The 14,858-nt window shown below is 40.8% G+C and overlaps 1 protein-coding gene across 3 annotated transcripts in view; it reads right to left on the reverse strand.

Annotated features, from left to right (window-relative positions):
- Window positions 1–11,904, reverse strand: part of LOC133562090 (uncharacterized) — a 45,996-nt gene extending 34,092 nt beyond the window's left edge. Inside the window, exons 1-2 of one of the 3 annotated variants that reach the window (XM_061915948.1) lie at window positions 11,760–11,904; window positions 11,516–11,671 (exon numbers count right to left, since the gene is read on the reverse strand). Coding sequence is in view for 1 of the 3 variants with exons in the window: in XM_061915945.1 (XP_061771929.1) it covers window positions 7,942–7,975 (34 nt within the window). In the remaining 2 variants the exon portion in view is untranslated. Of the gene's footprint in view, window positions 1–1,281; window positions 1,847–7,941; window positions 7,991–11,515; window positions 11,672–11,759 lie in introns of those variants that run through there. The other 2 variants (XM_061915945.1, XM_061915947.1) reach the window with 2 other exon arrangements.
- Between the last annotated feature and the right edge of the window lie 2,954 nt (window positions 11,905–14,858).

Consider the following 14,858-nt stretch of genomic DNA (forward strand, 5'->3'; position numbering starts at 1 on the left):
TTGTGGCTGGTTTAGTCAGTAACCCTACATTATATTTTATAAATAGTAAACCAAGTTGTGGTAGTAGTTTAGTCAGTAGTTTAGTCGTGGATGTACACTGTATAGTGGTTAGGGTTAGGGTTGGACTGATTTGAGGGCAATACTCAGTTATATTGTCCCGACTACAAATGAATAGATTTACATAAGTATTTAATAAATTATTTTGACACAAAAAAACATGTATAAATTTGCGCCCATTGATTTGCAAAATGTGCACCACACATTATTCAAATATATAGCTGGAAGCAATTTGCAAAAAGATTGCGCATTATACAAATTTGCAAAATGTGGTTGCGCATTTTGCAAATTGCTCACATTGGTATTGTGCCTACAACATCGTAATCTCAGATAGCTACCCTGCCAAAGTATATTTTAGCTATAGCTAAGGTATTAACCTGGATAAACTGACCATAAACCGAGAAGTGATTGTTTTATTATGTTGGTAGTTTGTATTTCCTATTCAGCACTTAGCAGTCGTGCCACTAGCTGGATCTGCTTAGCAAACAGCTTCTAAAACTTGTAGCTCATCCTCCATATATTCAATTCAGGCTCTCTCTGGTTCTGGATCATCATTCGTACCAAAGTAGTCTTTATTGTTTCCCACGAGGAGTGCCCTGATTTGTAGTTGTTGTAGTTGAAGGCAAAAAGAACAGTTTGCATAAAAGGAGCAAAATACGTAATTATTACATGTTATTATGAATGTGCCTGTTACAACATTACATAGATATTTTCACTGTGTACATAAAACGATGATGGAGACTTGCGGATGTCTTTTAGAGCGCTTCATAGGCGGAATAGAGCGAATACCATTAGATCCATTGTTAGCTGACTTTTGCTAGTGTTTATTTACAACTAACAATGCATTAAAAAAGAGAAATATGTATTATTATCTTACATAAATATTTTAAACAATAGGCAAATTAAAGAAAGTACAGTTCCCTTACACATATAATATAGTTGCAATGTCAGCCACTTTAATCCAAAAGTGTTACAACCCAATAATGCCAAATTCAAAAAATGCACACGCTCGAATGGCGTCTTAATGGACCCCTAAATGGTCTCCACCCATCTGCCTGACCCTATTAGGGACATACGGCTGATAGGCAGTGTGGGGGTGGAGAAGGGGAAGTGAAGGGGTTCATTATTTCCTTTCAGACACCATCACCGTCAACTCACACAAGAGACAAGTGCACAGCACAACCACCAGCTATCTCTGAAGCAGCATTAAATCAAAGCGCTTACCAGGAAATAGGTGATTGTGTCAATGAGTCCGACGCAAATAAAGTCCACGGAGGAAAAATCCAAAAATATCTCTGAAGCACAGCAACAGTCGTGTTTTTCTTAGACTTTGGTCTCAGAGCAGCGTGACGCCAAATCGGGGCGTCCAAAGAGCGGTTAAACATTTACTAATGTATTAACAGCACAGACCTGACTAATCCCACCTGGGTGCAGACAGAAAGCAATCACTTAGTTTGTTCGTTTCATCCCGGTATGAGGTGGTTATATTGTGAAAGAAACAAACGAGGATATGAGGCTCAGTTGCTTAGGAAACTGGTGGGGCCGTGCTGCATGGAGCAGGTGTTGAGCAGGACCCAGGAGAGCGACGATGAGACGGAACCAAGGAGGGGAGGAGCGACATCCACAGACCCAAAATCCCCTGAGACAACGCCAGATTGAAGCCCTAGACTCCCAGAGACCAGCTCACACTCACAAGGCAGACACACCCTTTAAAAAAAGTGGCACACGCTTTTGGGTTGTCTTCATAATCCTGCCCCCTCATACAAAAAACGGGTACATGCATGATGGTGCATTTCCAGGAGAGTGCACAGCGGATGGGGGTGGGGAAGGGACTATGTTTGTTTGGAACATCTTTATCCCTCTCTGGCTCCCTCACTCAACGATTACATAATAAAGTTCATTCCACTTCCACCCAGTTCATCTCCCTTTGACTTTCAGCGCTGCATCAGGGCGCACATTTCACATCATAAAGCGCCTTTCCCACCCCATACGTCTTATCTAAAACTACACGCCGCTAGGAAAATGCTGCAAAATATGAATCGTGAGTGCACGCTCTGAGGGCATGGTTGCTGCGGTTTTGTTTGTGCTCCCACCCCGAGTTTTCAAGAGCCCCTAATGGGATCCCAACCGTACATCAATATTCATAAAGGCACTGTTATATCATGAAGAATTCATAAAGCGAGAATGTTGTAAGTTACTGCTTCAGTCTACAAGCAGACATGTTGTCTCCCCTCATTATTTGTCTGGTTTTTGATAATGAACTTGCAATAGAATATCATATAAATAACATTCAGTCAGAAATTAATTCTAAGTTACTCTTTTATTTCGTGGGAACTAGCACAAATATTATTTCATAAAAACAATTAAATTGTCTGAGAAATATAAATAAAAATCCAAATTCTTTATATAACATGTGTTTGTTGTTGAAAGAAGCAACAATGAGCTTGCACTGACAAAAACAGGGATGGATGAACACTTTTAGTCACCTGACTACGTCACAATGAATCAAGATAAACTAGTGTGTACTACCACCTAGTGGACAAACACTACATGAGCACATTTTCCAACTCCATTTTTAAATATTTACATTATAACTTAAGTTGGGAATCTTTGGGCGATTCATGATTCTATTACAATTAATATCCAGTAGCTACGATTCAATTAAAAAACGATTAGTGATGCATCTTTAATTCTTGTTCATTGATACAGTTTTGCATTTTTGCGTTTCACTAAATAAGCATTCATGACTTGCAACTTTTAAAAACAGCGCATTTGAAATAAGAACAGTTAAATAATTCCCATTACATGTGTTGAATTAATGGAAATGTGAGCAAAACTGAAACATAAGTGCCCTAAAACAAAGGAGCTGGTCGGATCTTTCGGTGTAGTGCCTCGCTGCGGTCAGCCAAATTTTAGAACTGTCAGCATTACTTTATTTACAATGAAAAAAATACTCCTCTCTGAGCTGCTACCTTACCGTGGCAGAGGAGTTTGCGTGTCCCAATGATCCTAGGAGCTATGTTGTCTGGGGGCTTTCATGCCCCCTGGTAGGGTCTCCCAAGACAAACAGGTCCTAGGTGAGTGGTCAGACAAAGAGCAGCTCAAAGACTTCTATGGAATTACAACAAAATGAACCCAGATTTCCCTCGCCCGGACGTGGGTCACCGGGGCCCCGCTCTGGAGCCAGGCCCGGAGTTGGGGCACGATGGCGAGCGCCTGGTGGTCGGGCCTGTCCCCATGGGGCCCGGCCGGGCGCAGCCCGAAGAGGCAACGTGGGTCATCCCTCCAATGGGCTCACCACTCATAGGAGGGGCCATAGAGGTCGGGTGCATTGTGAGCTGGGCGGCAGCCGAAGGCAGGGCACTTGGCGGTCCGATCCTCGGCTACAGAAGCTAGCTCTTGGGACGTGGAACGTCACCTCATTGGGGGGGAAGGAGCCTGAGCTAGTGCGCGAGGTAGAGAAGTTCCGGCTGGATATAGTCGGACTCACCTCGACGCACAGCAAGGGCTCTGGAACCAGTTCTCTCGAGAGGGACTGGACCCTCTTCCACTCTGGCGTTGCCGGCAGTGAGAGGCGACGGGTTGGGGTGGCAATTCTCGTTGCCCCCCGGCTCAAAGCCTGCACGTTTGAGTTCAACCCAGTGGACGAGAGGGTAGCTTCCCTTCGCCTTCGGGTGGGGGGACGGGTCCTGACTGTTGTTTGTGCTTACGCACCAAACAGCAGTTCAGAATACCCACCCTTTTTGGGTACACTCGAGGGAGTACTGGAAAGTGCTCCTCCGGGTGATTCCCTTGTCCTACTGGGAGACTTCAATGCTCATGTTGGCAACGACAGTGAAACCTGAAGAGGCGTGATTGGGAAGAATGGTCGCCCGGATCTAAACCCGAGTGGTGTTTTGTTATTGGACTTTTGTGCTCGTCACGGATTGTCCATAACAAACACCATGTTCAAACATAAGGGTGTCCATATGTGCACTTGGCACCAGGACACCCTAGGCCGCAGTTCCATGATCGACTTTGTAGTTGTGTCATCGGATTTGCGGCCTTATGTTTTGGACACTCGGGTGAAGAGAGGGGCGGAGCTTTCTACCGATCACCACCTGGTGGTGAGTTGGCTGCGATGGTGGGGGAGGATGCCGGACAGACCTGGCAGGCCCAAGCGCATTGTGAGGGTCTGCTGGGAACGTCTGGCAGAGTCTCCTGTCAGAGAGAGTTTCAATTCACACCTCCGGGAGAACTTTGAACATGTCACGAGGGAGGTGCGGGACATTGAGTCCGAGTGGACCATGTTCCGAACCTCTATTGTCGAGGCGGCTGATTGGAGCGGTGGCCGCAAGGTTGTTGGTGCCTGTCGTGGCGGTAATCCCAGAACCCGTTGGTGGACACCAGCAGTGAAGGATGCCGTCAAGCTGAAGAAGGAGTCATATCGGGTTCTTTTGGCTCATAGGACTCCGGAGGCAGTGGACGGGTACCGACGGGCCAAGCGGTGTGCAGCTTTAGCGGTCGCGGAGGCAAAAACTCGGACATGGGAAGAGTTCGGGGAAGCCATGGAAAACGACTTCCGGACGGCTTCGAAGCGATTCTGGACCACCATACGGCGCCTCAAGAAGGGGAAGCAGTGCACTATCAACACCGTGTATGGTGCGGATGGTGTTCTGCTGACCTCATCTGCGGATGTTGTGGGTAGGTGGAATGAATACTTCGAAGACCTCCTCAATCCCACCAACACGTATTTCTTTGAGGAAGCGGTGCCTGGGGAATCTGTAGTGGACTCTCCTATTTCTGGGGCTGAGGTCGCTGAGGTAGTTAAAAAGCTCCTCGGCGGCAAGGCCCCGGGGGTGGATGAGATCCGCCCGGAGTTCCTTAAGGCTCTGGATGCTGTGGGGCTGTCTTGGTTGACAAGACTCTGCAGCATCGCGTGGACATCGGGGGCGGTACCTCTGGATTGGCAGACCGGGGTGGTGGTCCCTCTCTTTAAGAAGGGGGACCGGAGTGTGTGTTCCAACTATCGTGGGATCACACTCCTCAGCCTTCCCGGTAAGGTTTATTCAGGTGTACTTGAGAAGAGGCTTCGCCGGATAGTCGAACCTCGGATTCAGGAGGAACAGTGTGGTTTTCGTCCTGGTCGTGGAACTGTGGACCAGCTCTATACTCTCGGCAGGGTTCTTGAGGGTGCATGGGAGTTTGCCCAACCAGTCTAAATGTGCTTTGTGGACTTGGAGAAGGCATTCGACCGTGTCCCTCGGGAAGTCCTGTGGGGAGTGCTCAGAGAGTATGGGGTATCGGACTGTCTTATTGTGGCGGTCCGCTCCCTGTATGATCAGTGTCAGAGCTTGGTCCGCATTGCTGGCAGTAAGTCGGACACGTTTCCAGTGAGGGTTGGACTCCGCCAAGGCTGTCCTTTGTCACCGATTCTGTTCATAACTTTTATGGACAGAATTTCTAGGCGCAGCCAAGGCGTTGAGGGGTTCCGGTTTGGTGGCCACGGGATTAGGTCTCTGCTTTTTGCAGATGATGTAGTCCTGATGGCTTCATCTGGCCGGGATCTTCAGCTCTCACTGGATCGGTTCGCAGCCGAGTGTGAAGCGACCGGAATGAGAATCAGCACCTCCAAGTCCGAGTCCATGGTTCTCGCCCGGAAAAGGTTGGAGTGCCATCTCCGGGTTGGGGAGGAGACCCTGCCCCAAGTGGAGGAGTTCAAGTACCTAGGAGTCTTGTTCACGAGTGGGGGAAGAGTGGATCGTGAGATCGACAGGCGGATCGGTGCGGCGTCTTCAGTAATGCGGACGTTGTATCGATCCGTTGTGGTGAAGAAGGAGCTGAGCCGGAAGGCAAAGCTCTCAATTTACCGGTCGATCTACGTTCCCATCCTCACCTATGGTCATGAGCTTTGGGTCATGACCGAAAGGATAAGATCACGGGTACAAGCGGCCGAAATGAGTTTCCTCCGCCGGGTGGCGGGGCTCTCCCTTAGAGATAGGGTGAGAAGCTCTGCCATCCGGGAGGAGCTCAACGTAAAGCCGCTGCTCCTCCACATCGAGAGGAGCCAGATGAAGTGGTTCGGGCATCTGGTCAGGATGCCACCCGAACGCCTCCCTAGGGATGTGTTTAGGGCACGTCCAGCTGGTAGGAGGCCACGGGGAAGACCCAGGACACGTTGGGAAGACTATGTCCCCCGGCTGGCCTGGGAACGCCTCGGGATCCCCCGGGAAGAGCTAGACGAAGTGGCTGGAGATAGGGAAGTCTGGGCTTCCCTGCTTAGGCTGCTGCCCCCGCGACCCGACCTCGGATAAGCGGAAGATGATGGATGGATGGATGATGGATGGACAATGAAAAAATATTCGATTATTGATGTTTACTTTTTTAAATCGCCCATGTTCGAATTACGATGCATCCAAAAATCTAATTATAACCAAAGACAATTTTACTTTGGCATTGTTTCATCTTATGTATTCATGCTATGACTATCATCACAATAATAAAATAAATGTCTTTGTTGACTGGGGTAAAAAAAAAAAAACCTGTTAGTTACTATTTTTGTACGGTTCTACTTTAGTCTTTTAGTAAAATGAAGAATATGCAGCTGGCAAAACATAAATAGCCTATTAGAGCAAGGGAATCCCCGCCATTTCCTGGCTACGTTAACACATTGCTTGTAACATGTGTTGACAGAAGATAAAGATGTTTTGCGTCCATATGCCTCAGGGTAATTCTGGACCCCACCCCTCTCAAAAAAAAGCTGCATAATGTGAGTGCTGGAAAGCAAACAGCAGTGTCCCCAAAATGTTTCAATTGCCTAATAATATTCCCACTCCTCTGCGCTTTGCTACCCAATTCCACTGTCAAATATTGTTAAATATGACCACATTAAATTTGTGTATCAAACAAAAAGTGCCTGAGGCATCCATCCATATGTTGTCTACCGGTTGTCCTCTGTGGGGTTGCCAGTTGCTGGAACCTCTCGCAGCTGTACAAGGGCGCAAGGCAGGGTACACCCTGGAAAAGTCGCCACCTCATCACATGGACAACACAGATAGACAACCGTTCACACTCACATTCACACCATCCATCCATCGTGCTGCCCAAGAGGCAGTTACATCAAAATATGCATAGAGATGGTGTACAAATGGTGCCAGTGGTCTAATACACAAAGGCAAACTCAAGGCCCTGGGCCAGATCTGGCCCACCATGTCATTTGATGACATGGTGGGCAAAAGCCTTCAAATAAAAAGTATTTTATCCTTTCTCACGAAATGTATTTGTTCTTTCCGTTTTGACAAAAAAATACATATATTGCATGCATGATATTTTAACCTTTAATATTATCTAATAATGAAAAAAATATTATACCATCATAAAGTTCAAACATGTTTTAGTTAAAATAAAGATAATAATTAATATCTGCTTGACTTATAGTTTCAAAGCAAGTTTTTCCTCAAATTACACAGTGTAAAAATGACAATAGATTTTACAGTTAAAAAAAAAAAAAAACACTTGGAGCTCAGTTTCTAGAGTTTTACTGTAAAAAAAATATAGTACCGTTTTTCCATTTACAGTAATATGCTGTAAAAAACAAAAACACACACACCATAAATTGCACAATAAAATAGTGGCGACTGAGCTGCCTTTTAGATTGCAAAATCAATTTTTGGTTTATTTTTTTACAGTGTATGTAAGAAATATAATAATCAAATGCTTAGGCAATTGTATGAACATATCATAAGGCGAATCCCTGAACATGTATTTATTTATTTATTATTTACGGTTACAAACGGCCCTCTGATGGCAGCCATAACTGTGATGCGGCCCTCAGTGAAAATTTTTTTACCCTCCTTGTCTGAAACATGTTTTTTCTAGGTAAAAAAATATATAATGGATACTTACCACATCGGGTCACCAAACATCCCACAGTGTCCATATGAAAAGGTGAGAAAAAAAAAAGTGTGTCAATTTTGCGAAGATATATAAAAAAAATGCACGTTATATCCACATTTCCTCTACAAAAAGCCTTATTAAAAGCATAAGCAATGAAAAAAATACAAGCAGTGTCCAGGTATAACAAATAAAAATTGAATATCCATTAATTTCAGTAATTTAACTTTAAATGTGAACTTGATATGAAATATGAACTCATTACACGTAAAGTGAGATATGTCAGGCCTTTATTTGTTAGAATTTGTATTTGTCACAGGTTTCAGTTTTTGAAAACCCAACATTTTCTGAGATGTTTAAATTGAGGTTTTCATAAGCTGTAAACCGTAATCATCAAAATTATGTCAAAAGAAAACTTTAAATATCTTCAGTTGCATGTTATGACCCTATGTCTTAATAACTTCACCTTATAATTTAAATTGCTGGAATAAATCAGGCTTTGCACAATATTAAAATGTTTTAAGTTTCACCTGTATATAACTAAAATATAGTGGTGTAAAGATTAATCGATATATCAATTAATTTTCCTTAGTTTCAAATACATCGATCTGTGTCCGTCATTGATACTAGAAGAAGGAAATATTGGATTTAAAAACGGCAGACTGACTACATATGAAGATTTTATAGTAATCTTCAGAGTAATAATGTCAGACAAATTAAAACAAAAATCTCCAAAAGTCTTTCATTTATAAACAAAGCAAAACTATACCTTAATGAAAATGCACTGCATATTTTATACCTCACCTTGGTACTGCCATACCTTACATATTGTGTTGAAGTGTGGGGGAATACTTACCACAACATAATTAATCCTCTGATCATGTTACAGAAAAGAGTAGTGCGGATCAATCACAATGTTGTTTTTTAGAACATACTCATAATCTGTTTATGCAATCAAAGTTGCTCAAATTTGATGATCTTGTTAAATATAATAAATCAATAATCTTATACAAAGCATTTAACAAATTATTGCCGCCTAATCTACAACGTTTTTTTATAACACGAGTGTAGGCTCAAAACTTGAGGTTTTTTACATTTCTCATTGCCGAGAGCTCAAACCACACGTAAACGTTTTTGTGTGTCTGTATGCGGAATAAAACTATGGAACAAACTAGATTTACAACACAAGCAATGCCAAACTATTAATCGATTTAAACTAGTATACAAACATCGGGTCTGGTTCAAATATAGAGATGGGAGTCTTTCATTTGACTTGCTGTTGTACTCTGTCTCAAAGTGTGAACATGTGCTCAATGTTTCTTTACCATTATTGCTATGTTGACTATTACCATTGTTGGTATTTTGTCCCTTACTATTGTTGGTATTGTCCATTCTTCCTACATTGTTGACACAAATTATTGTTACAGTGTAATAATAATTGTTACATGTGGCAATGCCACCATGATACAACATTTTTAATATAATCCTTAAACAGAATAACAGTGAAACTCAATGTATTAATCACTGAATGAAGAACTGGGGGTGGTATTAAATAAATTATCTTCTTCCCACTCCCTTTCAGGCAAGCAGGATCAACATGCTTACATATTATACATTACCTTTTGCGTTATATTAATTTATACTATTATGTACTTTTTTTATGTCATTGCCTGAAATAAATGAATACATAAAATGAATTAGCACTTTTAATGATAAGGATGTTAATCGTTATTCAAATATGACTGCCCATCAAAACAAAAATGGCGGGTATTTAGGGTGGTTGAAAAATGTCACAACAAAACCAAACCCCACAAGACAATATCACAAATGAAAACACAAAAACTTTCAGCTACAGCACAATTGTAAAGCCACAAAAGAGAAAAACGATACAATACAATAGTATAAAGCCGCAGGCCCGCAACACATCTTTAAGCCACAAAGGAAGCAACCGACACAAGGGATGTGACAGTGGATCTTGTTACAGCAACAGACCAACTTGCATAACACAACACTATGAAGCCACAACACAACAACTGGCACCCCAAGGAAAAGTATTTTAATCATAAACAAATAAATAGCTCTGCTGCTCAGGCCCTAACAAGAGATGGATGGAGGCTCTTATACTGTGAAAATGTTGGTTACTGTACTTTTATTGAAAATTGCTTGAATGTTGAGAATGTGAGCAGAAAAGTCACACAAAAGTCAAGATGTTCATCATAATTCTTGTTCACAAAGTACACAGAACAAGAATTATGACAGACAGCTTGAACCCTTTCTTTCCTTTTATTAGATTATTTATGTATTTAATATGTATTTGCTTACTATGGTATATTATTCATTTGTTCACTGTTCTGTTAGAGAGAACAAGGAAATTGGATAAAATCGCTATGATATGAAAAGGGGTAGGATTAAATGACCTCTGCTTCTTCCTACTCATTTTCGGACATGCTGTAATGAAACAACTGGAATTGTGACGCACTACACCAGAGGTCGGGAACCTTTTTGGCTGAGAGAGCCATGAAAGCCAAATATTTTAAAATATATTTCCGTGAGAGCCATATAATATTTTTTTTTAACACTGAATACAACTAAATAAATGCGTGCATTTTTAAGTAAGACCAATATTTTGCGAGTATATTAAGTCTCTCATTCTTTTTAATAACATTGTTATTTTGAAGCAGAACAAATAATAAATAAAATACTTGTTGAACAAGTGCAGTAGAAAACAGATGGATGGATTAAAATGCATGAGAATGTTTTATATTTTGAACGTTATTTTTAACACTGATTACAAGCGGAATTATTCATTACTTATCGTGTTAAGTAATGTCAGCTAAGATTTATCTGAGAGCCAGATGCAGTCATCAAAAGAGCCACATCCGGTTCTAGAGCAATAGGTTCCCTACCCCTGCACTACACTGTATCGTATGCATGTTCGAAATAAACTGAAACTGAACTGAACACTGGTTGAATTTTGTTTTCGAAAAAGTTACTGAATCGATTTTAACTTACTGAATTGTTTCGGATTGTATTGTTCTAAAAAAAACAACAATATCGTCCCTGAATCGTTTTGTCAACCATATGTTCTGAATGGAATCGAATCATTGTCAAAACTAATCGTTACACCCCTACTAAAAAACTAAACTTCCAGGACAGTGAGCGTATAAGGCTGACAATTCCATTTATTTTAGGATTGCCCAGTGATTATTGAATTCATGCATGCCCAATTACAATAGAAAGGAAAATAGCATTTAACTTAACTCTTACAACTTGACTCAACGTGAACGTATTTTTTTTTTAAATAATTTTATTTGACATAGTACTAGCATACTTTTTGTCAACACAAAAACAATGCCAACTTGACATAAAGTATATGTATACGTATAAAAAAATATTTAGGTTAGCACTGAAAATGGAAATGATTAAAAGAGTGTTATAGACGGCAATGGAGTGTAATATTTATAGTTATGTGAGTCTAGCTGAGCAGTAGCATAACAAAAAAATTGAGGTGTTGTTTATCTTTAAAAGCGGGATATTACGTTGAAAAAACAAATGTGCAAAGAATGTCATTATAGAGGTTTCCTACCTGAGGGTAGACATGTTTGGAAGATGTGTCGTCGGCATCTTTAGTGAGAAGCCAGGTCATTAGTTGGCGTGTTTCCCTCCTCAAGGAGGGAGGGAGTGGCTTGCAGGTTTCCACGGACGCGATGACGCAGCCACAATGACCAAGCACATCTACGTCCTAATGGGTGGGGTTAAAAATGTTGACTTTACTCATCATAACCACTCGTTTCTAGTAGACTGTCGAAAAAGGGTAATTTGGGACGCACCTGTCGTGGTAAGATGGCGAAAATGTCGTTGCTAATGTGGCTAATGACGCTAGCACAGGTGAGCCAGCTGGAACTACCCAATGAGAGGCAGGCGCATGCGCAGACGAAGGGAATACCGCCCAGGCAGGACCAACAACAAAGCATAGTCTGGCAATGAGTAGCTGTGCAATATTTACTTTTGTGTGTTTTTATAATATTCAGTGAACGTTATACCTCAATTCAGATGACACATGTTCACGAAATACCAGAAAAAGATGCCATTCATGATGTTAAAGGCCTACTGAAACCCACTACTACCGACCACGCAGTCTGATAGTTCAGTGGTTCTCAACCTTTTTTCAGTGATGTACCCCCGTGAACATTTTTTTAATTCAAGTATCCCCTAATCAGAGCAAAGCATTTTTGGCTGAAAAAAAGAGATAAGGAAGTAAAATACAGCACTATGTCATCAGTTTCTGGATTATTAAATTGTTTAAAAAAAGATATAAAAGTAACTAAAAACTTGTTGAAAAATAAACAAGTGATTCAATTATAAATAAATATTTCTACACATAGAAGTAATCATCAACTTAAAGTGCCCTCTTAGAGGATTGTAAAAGAGATCCATCTGGATTCATGAACTTAATTCTTAACATTTCTTCACAAAAAAAGAAATCAATCAATATTTATGGAACATGTCCACAAAAAATCTAGCTGTCAACACTGAATATTACATTGTTGTATTTCTTTTCACAGTTTATGAACTTACATTAATATTTTGTTGAAGTAATACTAAATAAATATATTTATAAAGGATTTTTAAATTGTTGCTATTTATAGAATATTAAAAAAAAATATCACGTACCCCTTGACATACCTTCAAGTACCCCCAGGGGTACACGTACACCCATTTGAGAACCACTGTGATAGTTTATATATCAATGCTGAAATCTTAACATTGCAACACATGCCAATACGGCCGGTTTAGTTTACTAAATTGCAATTCTAAATTTCCCGCAAAGTATCCTGTTGAAAACGTCGCGGAATGATGATGCGTGCGCGCGGCGTCACCGGTTGTAGCGCACATGTTCTTCCAGCACTGATCAAGGCTAAAAGTAGTCTGCATTAATCGCATAATTACACAGTATTCTGGACATCTGTGTTGCTGAATATTTTGCAATTTGTTCAATTAATAATGGAGACTACAAAAAAGAAAAATGTTGGTGGAAAGCGGTGTATTGCGGCCGGCTGTAGCAAAACAAACACAGCCGGTGTTTCTTTGTTCACATTCCCTAAAGATGACGGTGAAGCTTTAATATGGAACAGAGCGGTCAAGCGAACATGGTTCTCTACCACATGTCAACCGGCAGGTTTCAGTGAGAAAATTGTGGTAATAATTCGGCTCTTACCGTAGACATGAGCGGAGCTTGTGTTGTTCCTCCTGTAGCTGTCAAAAAGGCAGCTGCGACTCTCTTGGCTCCTCCGTGGCTTCCCTCAGAGACACTGGCGGTCACCACACCCCTCCGACTTTCAGGTATGACTATATAATCTCACTAAAACACTAGTAACACATTAAGCAGATATGGGATTTTCTAGAATTATCCTAGTAAATGTGTCTAATAACATCTGAATCGCTCCCACTGCCCTTGTCTTTTTTTTCTTCTTCTAGTCCTTCACTCTCACTATCCTCATCCACAAATCTTTCATCCTCGCTCAAATTAATGGGGAAATTGTCGCTTTCTGGGTCTGAATCGATCTAGCTGCTGGTGGCCATGATTGTAAACAATGTGCGGCTGTGAGGAGCTCTACAACCAGTGACATCACGTGCACATCGTCTGCGACTTCCGGTACAGGCAAGGCTTTTTTTATTAGCAACCAAAAGTTGCTAACTTTATCGTCGATATTCTCTACTAAATCCTTTCAGCAAAAATATGGCAATATCGCGAAATTATCAAGTACGACACATAGATTGGACCTACTATTCCCGTTTAAATAGGAAAATCTAATTTCAGTAGGCCTTTAAAGTAGCTTTAATAATGATGCAAAAGTTGGAGGCTCCCAGTCAATCACAGGGCACATTGTGAAACAAAACAAAACATTCAAACCAATGTACAGTATTAGATGTCTAAATAATTGTGGAACAGGATTTAAACAGTAGGACTGAAGTGGTAACCACAAAGCCACATTGCACACACTGAGTAAATAAATTGCATGAATATTCATACAATGGAAAATATGAATGTGTGTGTTTAAATGCATCCCACAAGTTATCTTGTAAAAAAAAAAGGTTGCAGGACCAGTCTTCACCTTTCTCTGTGTGTGCTCAACTGGCAGTCTCTATTATCATACTTAGCAGTCACTGGATCCACCCAGTGTGCTTAATATTACACACACACAAATACACACGCATACACACGCACGGACTGCTCTGGGCCTCCTGGATGGTTGCATATATTGATAAGAGCAACTGTCGCTTGCAAAGGCATTACAAGTGTACTTCATATACTGTATAGTACATTAAGGTGTACAGTAATGCCCATTGAGATGGACTAAAAAGTGCATCCGTGATCAGCTATGTTATTGTATTGTCCTTGCATCCCATTGAATAAATTGCTTGAGTACTTTTCTGCCAGCATACCTTTTAAAGATACTTTTTTTTTGTCTATAACGGTATATAGATTCCATGTTATGATCTAATATTCAATATTTTAACCAGAAGAAAATAATATATATTGCAATTATGATACTGTACATAGTAATACATTGAATAAAGTAAGTTTCTTTGTCAACCAAAAATGTGTAAAACAAAGGCCACCTCTATAAATTCTGTACTTCAATGATGATGTATTATCCAGCATTTTAGACCGATTAATACATACACATTATAATTATAACAGATAAAATATTTTGACAAAATTTTAACTTCTAATTAAAATGTTACTTTAAATGTTTATTTTAATGTAAAAATTTGTAATCAACTATTCAAACAAATTATTAAAATTTTATCATCCACCCATCTATCCATTTTCTACTGCTTGTTTCTTTCAGGGTCGCAGGGATGCTGGAGCCATCCCAACTATGATTTACAATAATGAATTAATATTATATCGCAATATTGAC

This window comes from Nerophis ophidion, linkage group LG11, assembly GCF_033978795.1.
Source record: "Nerophis ophidion isolate RoL-2023_Sa linkage group LG11, RoL_Noph_v1.0, whole genome shotgun sequence".
Lineage (NCBI taxonomy): Eukaryota > Metazoa > Chordata > Actinopteri > Syngnathiformes > Syngnathidae > Nerophis > Nerophis ophidion.